The following is a 6,842-nucleotide window of genomic DNA, read 5'->3' as shown; positions in this document are numbered from 1 at the left end:
TGAAGGTAAACAACAGCACGCACGACACACGTGCATGGTGCAAATGTTAGCAACGTCTTTGTTAGTAAACATCGCCAAGGTACATGTGATCTCGTGAAGTGCTGTCCCAATCCCAAATACCTATCTGAGCCTATGTGGCCTCACACACTCACTCACTTAGCACCTGAGATCAATTAAGTCTGTGAGTCTTTAGTTCTTAGTCTTTAGGGCTGACATTGGGATTGGGCCACTGGGTGTCTAGTCAGAGGGTGGCACTCACGGCGGTGCCGATCTTCTCCAGCGTCTCCTCGTTGATGGGGTAGCGCAGCTTCATCTTGCGGTAGAGCGGGTGCTTCTCGTAGTAGCTGATCAGGTCCACCAGGCTGTCGAACTCCGACGTGCCCAGCACCACCGTCTGGCCCTCCTGCTGCACCCGACAGTGCTTGATCTTGCCCTCCGCCCTGGAGCACCGAGCCACCAGACACAGACAGACGCAGATGGAGAAAGAGAAGAGAGGGAAAAGAGGGAGAAAGATGGAGAAGAAAGGGAGGGTCAGAATGGAAAGACAAAGACAAAATGGTGGGTGAGGAGTAGAAAAATAAAACCAGGCTTTTAAAAAAATAAAAAAATTAAAAAAAAGAACCCGTTGGCTAACACAATTACTTTTTCATGACACTGAATTCACCTCATCCTGGACTTGAGATGTGCACATGGTGATTTAACTCTAAAGCAGCACTAGGGACTTTTAGTCTAGAACTAGAGATAACTACCTAAATGCATACAAAAACCTTGAAAACACCAACTATACTGTAGCACAGGTAGCAATGACAACAGCTTGCTAGCATGCTGCTAACTAACTGATGTCTTCTTGGCGATTTAGCTGCTTAGTTTTCCTTACATTCTCACAGTAGTCCCGCGTGGCTATCGGGAGGGACAGGTGTAGCACAATTGAGTGTGAAGAAAAAAATGATAACAAAGAAACACAGACAGATGAATGGACAGGACTCCAGGAGATGGCCACAGGTGTTGGGTCAGGTGCCTACCGGAAGGAGATGGCGTAGGAGTTGAACTCCGTCCTCTTCCTGACCAGGAAGGCCCCATCCCGTGGAACCCGCATCAACATGTTCTCAGCCTGACTCCGAGACAGGTTGGCATGGTACCACCTGCAACCCAAACACATCCACCGGGTAAGTTCACAGCATCAGACAGGGGCGTTCACATTACAGTGTGTGTGTGTGTGTACATGTGTGTGTGTGTGTGTGTGTGTGTGTGTGTGTGTGAGAGAAAGAGAGATAGAAATGAGAGTGGAAGTGGGTGTCAGACAGTGTGACTGAGATAAAGAAGGTGAGAGAGTGAGTGTGAAGGTGAGAAGTGTGTGAGAGGGCAAGAGGGGAGAGAAACGGCAGGAGAGAGAGAGCAAGAGAGAGAGATACAAGGAGGCAAAGAGCAAGAGTGAGAGACTAAAGTGTGATAGTGTGATAGAGAGAAAGTGGTTGAAATATCACCAGAGACAGAACAGACAAGAGAGAAACGGAAGCAGACAAGGGGGCAGCCAGAGGTCAGAACCCCTGTGGGCAGGGAGCGGGCAGGGAGCGGGCAGGGAGAGGGCGGGGAGAGGGCGCGGCGCGGGCACTCACTCTTTGCTCTCGTGCGCGTTGGTCTGGGGCACGGGCTCCGTCAGCTTCATCTCAAACTCATTGCAGCGCAGCGCCACCGTCTGGTAGTGGGTGATGAGGGCAAACAGCGTGTCGAACACCAGGTTGTCCGTCAGGTAGAACTTGGGGCTGCCCGCCTCCTGGCGGGAGTGGATCCGACAGTGCTGAACCCGACCGGACCGCCTAGTGGTGAAAAACAGAGCCGGTTCAATCCCTCTGTGCTCTGGCTATAGTGCACATACAACAGATGGCATACTACAAGTCAACATGAAATAACACAAACCGAGTCATTTTGGCTCACATAAAACAGGATACATATCTCTCTCTCTCTCCCTCTTGCCCCCTCACTTACTTCTCACCCCTCATGACTTCTTTATCACCGTCACACTATGACATCCACTCCCCCTTTCATTTCTCTCTCACTCACACACACGCACACACACACACACACACACACACACATACATATTGATTTTAGTAGAAGCTCCTATTTTCAGAAGAATTGCGCACAGAACGAAAAAAGCACAACACTTTCAGGGTTTGTTCTTGAAGGCATAAGCTTTGATTTAAGATGTAGAGGCATTCTCAGTTTGACCTCTGAGGTCTTTCATCTCTGTGAAATAATATTTCCGTGCACAAAATTAAAAAGGGCTGTATCTTTGAATCTACCTGTAAATGTGATCAAAGTGTAAACAAAACATGCTTTTTCATTTTTCCAAGCATGGGAATCTCATTTACAATATTAATATCACTATATTAGAGGTCAACATCATGGAGTAGATTAAGGTCGCAAAAAAAACCCTCCTAATAATGGCAATATGATAAACAAACATCCACACAAAAAAAAAAGTCCTGTGTTTAATACCATTTCAAAAGGAAATGTGTACAAAAATGTACAGTGCCCTCCAGAATTATTGGCACCCTTGGTAAAGTTGGTTAAAAACAGCTTTAAGAAATATCACATTGTAATCTACACATGTATCCGTTTTGTGGAAAAAACACCATAAATAAAGTGTTTACAAATAAATAAATAAATAAAGACAGCTATAAACGCACAGTGCGTCGTTGATTATCCCTGTCGGCCCACACAACACAGGTTATATATTACCATTAGTAATAACAGAAGCACATGGTAAATGTTTTATATTTGATCTATATCAGACCTGGGCAAAGTACGGCCCGCGGGCCAAATCTGTCCCGTGGCCTTTCCCAGACCGGCCCGCGTAAGGTCCGTGGAAAAACAGTAGTCAAGAGCCTGGCATAGAGATAATGCACGCAAATCAACATCATTGCCTTTATTTTGAAAGGCCATGTGTTTGTGCGTGGATGCATATGACACCCTCACTAATGTGCTGGTGAGTAGAGTTTCGCATCGACACAATGCAGTTGCATCGGCGGAGTAAACCTGTCAAAGTTTTGTTTGCGTCGCTTATCACCGCAACGGTAGCCAGAATGTTGAACTCCTGCTGCTGCTTGGTGGCGATACGAAGAGTTGATTTCAAAACGTTACTGACAGACAGTTTACAATCGGATAACCCCGTCAGTGTAACCAAAATATGTCTGAGTTTATTTGCAAAGCTTATGTTAGCAAACTAGTATGACGTTACCCACAGGTTGCTTGAAACAGCCGGCTCAACACACAGCAGGGCGAGTTGACCAATCACAGTCTTATTAAGTTGAAGCAAAAACATAGACTACATTCACAAACAAGTTTTTATTTGTGAATGTTGATTAATTAGGCTACCGACATAGCCTACTATTGTCTGCTCCACATTTTTATAGTCTAATTATGTAAGTTAATTTAATGATGGTCTTTGACAAATTGCTGAGTGTTGATCAAATGGAAGCATAGGCCTATGTTTGTTCTGACTCCTTCACATTTTCATGGCCTAATTATACTACTTTTTTGTACCAGTTTTTGTAAACTGAAAAAAAAAAACATATCAATGTCAAAATTGTTTTTGAGAATGAGGATTAAATAGGCCTACTGGACATAAATATTGCTGTTTTTACTATGTCTCCCTCACATTTTCATCAGTTCTTACTAGTAGTAACCAAAACTATATGATTTACTTAATGTTATACAAGAACACAATATAATTGAACAGAATTGAGTACAGACTTGAGTCCGGTGTTTTGAGTCCGGCCCTCCTCAACAGTCCCAGTTTCTCATGCGGCCCCTTGGGGAAAATAATTGCCCACCCCTGATCTATATGGTCCCCAGATGATGCTTTCTGTGTTGCTTTCTGTCAGATAAATATACACACACTGCAAAAAACTGCTTGTCTAATAAAATCTAACCAAGTGTTTTAATCTTATATCAAGATAAATAAACTAGTTGGTATTGTTTTCAGTACAAAGTGCTTACTTTTTAAATAATTTGACTTAATTTAAGGAAAGTTTGTCTTATTCTAAATCAATTCTTCCAGAAAACAAGCAAAATGATCTGTCCGTGCAGTAAGTAAATTTTTCTTGATAAGACTCCTTAAAATAAGTCAAAGTATTCTTAAATTAAGTGAAATTATCTTTTGAGAGAGCGCTACGTAAGTATTTTCATACTAAACAATACCAAATAGATTTTTGATCTTAATATAAGATAATTACACTTGGTTAAATTCCATTTTTTGCAGTGCAGGCCAAAAAGTGACGTCTAGCAAGTCATTCAAAACATATGAAACAAGCAAGACCATAACATCCCCCCCAAAAAAACTAAAAATTGGCCAATAAGAGAAAGGGTGTCGATGGCAAAACTGTCCGAGTGCTCACGAGCATACAAACACACACACACACACACACACACACACACACACACACACACACACACACACACAAGCGTTCCACATAAGACGAAAATAAACAGCCAGTGCCATCTCTGGGTATGGGTCAGCTCTGCGGAGTTTACTTTGCACAGTGGGGGAAGAAAAGCTGCTCTGTCCACTCCGCAGATCCTCGGCATGGCAGTGGCCTCATACTCGCCAAACCCCAAACCCCCACCCTGACCTCCACCCCAAGTCCACTCCCTTCGGTCAGCCAGGCTTTCCCTGAGTCCACCGGAGCCTGCAGCGAGCCCTTCTGGCTCAGTGTGTTTCTCAGTGGTCCTCTGAGCCTGCCTGGGCTCACTCAGGATGTGCCCCGGCGTCTTCCTCGCGTCTCTCTCAAAGGGAGAGCACACGGTCTGCCAAACCACTGGAAGTAGGCTCAGAGAGCGCTTGGGTTTCATTGCTCCCAGAGAGCACACACAGACACGGCTAATGTTCTCCTCTTTGGGTTCTCAGAGAGCACTTTGCCTCTCGGCTATTTGGCATCTCCAATTGTGCAGTTTTTGCGTAACTGCTTGTTTTGTTAGTGTGTGTGTGTGTGTGTGTGTGTGTGTGTGTGTGTGTGTATGTGTGTGTGTGTGTGTGTGTGTGTGTGTGTGTGTGTGTGTGTGTGTGTGTTCTTTCCAGGGTTCATCTCCTGGGTCTGCTTTTCTCTGCCTTAAGCTACTGTATAGAGGGTATTTTGGGACTGGACTTCAGTGCAAGGAGAACTTCAGTACTCGATTTTGTGTGGCTCAAGTCAGTGGACAAAAGCCCAATTCTACCCAGCCCGTGTTAGCATTTCTGTTTTAAAAAGTTACAAATATTTTGGCAAAGTTCAGCAAGCAGAGCTTCAATAGCTTGTGCCAGTTAGCATATTCCTGAATATCAAGTGATCCCCAGACCTCTTCTCTATGAAGTGCAATGGCCTGCAATATGCAGTCATACATTTAGCACTTAAAGCAACACTAAAGCACTTTTCCTATGTCGCACGCACGCTATTTGTTTATCCAGCAAATAACGATGTCCACAGACAAGGTAGAGTATGTTGCATGATTTTGTCATTTTTGTGAAAGTATGATGTATTGCAACATCAAAGCAAGTAAAATTTGTAGTTTCTTATGTCTCATCTCATCGAACTACAGTACAGGTACGCTACCCGATCTGGTAAAGTTACATAGTGTGGCTATAGCCGACAGAGGGCCACAAAGTGAATGCAGAAGTGCCGTTCACCCCGTTACGAATTGATGAACCACTGAAATGATTTTGGAAACATTATTTTAAGGTACTAAAAACTCTTTACTGTTGCTTTAACTGTCCAGGTATATTTCCACTGAGAAATTCTCTTTTTAAGTAACACAAAGGGTACTTTGTAGGCTATTTTTATTAAAAGGCTTTCTCTCCCACTTTCTCTCCCTCTCTCTCTCTCCCTCTCTCTCTCTCACACACACACACACACACACACACACACACACACACACACACACACACACACACACACAATTGATTAGCACAACATATGCTAGGCCAGCTGCTGCAGATGGCTGACTGACAGGAGTGAATACCGTGACTACGGCCCTCGATCAATACCATACCAAACATGCCGCTGCCGCCATCGACTTCTCCGGCACAGGCTAAACCCCACAACACCACCAACCAACCGCCAACAACAACATCAGCAGCTCAGTCAGGACCTCAGACTCGCAACATGGGCGAGCAATCCCCAAGAAGAAGAGCCTCATGAGTAACGCGGTAACATCCCCTCAGTAGCAGAGGATGCTGGGTGATGCTGGGTGGTGCTGTAGCCTCTGCACTGAACTCAAAGCAATCACGTCTAGTAGAAGGGGTGAGCTTGCATGTAGGGACGCCTAAAACGCTTGGCTGTTACAACACACTGTGTTGTGTGATTTGACCGCACAGCACACAGCATGTCAAAGGTTGTCGGTTTGACTTTGGTGCAATCAAGGGGGCCAACCATCATTGAGGCTACACGATGGCTGACATCTTCAGCCACTAGCTTGTCTGTTAAGGTGTTGAGTAGTGGGGCTAACTTGTTGCACAGCTCTTCACCCATGTCATAAACTCCACAGGTTTTTGACCTGATATGTTCCAACCCAGTGGTGCGATAGCTGTTCCCTAGATCACTAGATTCAGTCTTCGCAAAACTGAACCAAAAAAAAACACCCCTTCTCAAAGGACAAACTATTTCCTCAAGAGTGTTGTTCTACAACATCAATAACACAACAACACAACCACACACTAGCAGCACTAACGGGTGTTACTACCAACACTACTACACACACTCTAATGTAACAACATTAAAAATAACTCACTGAAAATGCACTGAGATGGTACTCTCCTTCAGAACAGCCAAGAGCCTTTACAGACTTCATCAGGGTCAAAGGGGCAA

At 44.6% G+C, this 6,842-nt stretch overlaps 1 protein-coding gene across 1 annotated transcript in view; it reads right to left on the bottom strand.

Moving 5' to 3' along the window:
• The window catches only part of plcg1 (phospholipase C, gamma 1), a 42,361-nt gene that overhangs the window by 11,573 nt on the left and 23,946 nt on the right, over positions 1 to 6,842 (bottom strand). The window contains exons 18-20 of the mRNA XM_062540689.1: positions 1,617 to 1,817; positions 1,023 to 1,142; positions 260 to 440 (exon numbers count right to left, since the gene is read on the bottom strand). Of these exons, the coding sequence (XP_062396673.1) occupies positions 260 to 440; positions 1,023 to 1,142; positions 1,617 to 1,817 (502 nt within the window). The remainder of the gene's footprint in view (positions 1 to 259; positions 441 to 1,022; positions 1,143 to 1,616; positions 1,818 to 6,842) is intronic.

The sequence above is a fragment of the Sardina pilchardus genome, chromosome 7 (genome assembly GCF_963854185.1).
Source record: "Sardina pilchardus chromosome 7, fSarPil1.1, whole genome shotgun sequence".
NCBI lineage: Eukaryota > Metazoa > Chordata > Actinopteri > Clupeiformes > Clupeidae > Sardina > Sardina pilchardus.
This window is presented reverse-complemented; position numbering and strand designations above follow the sequence as displayed.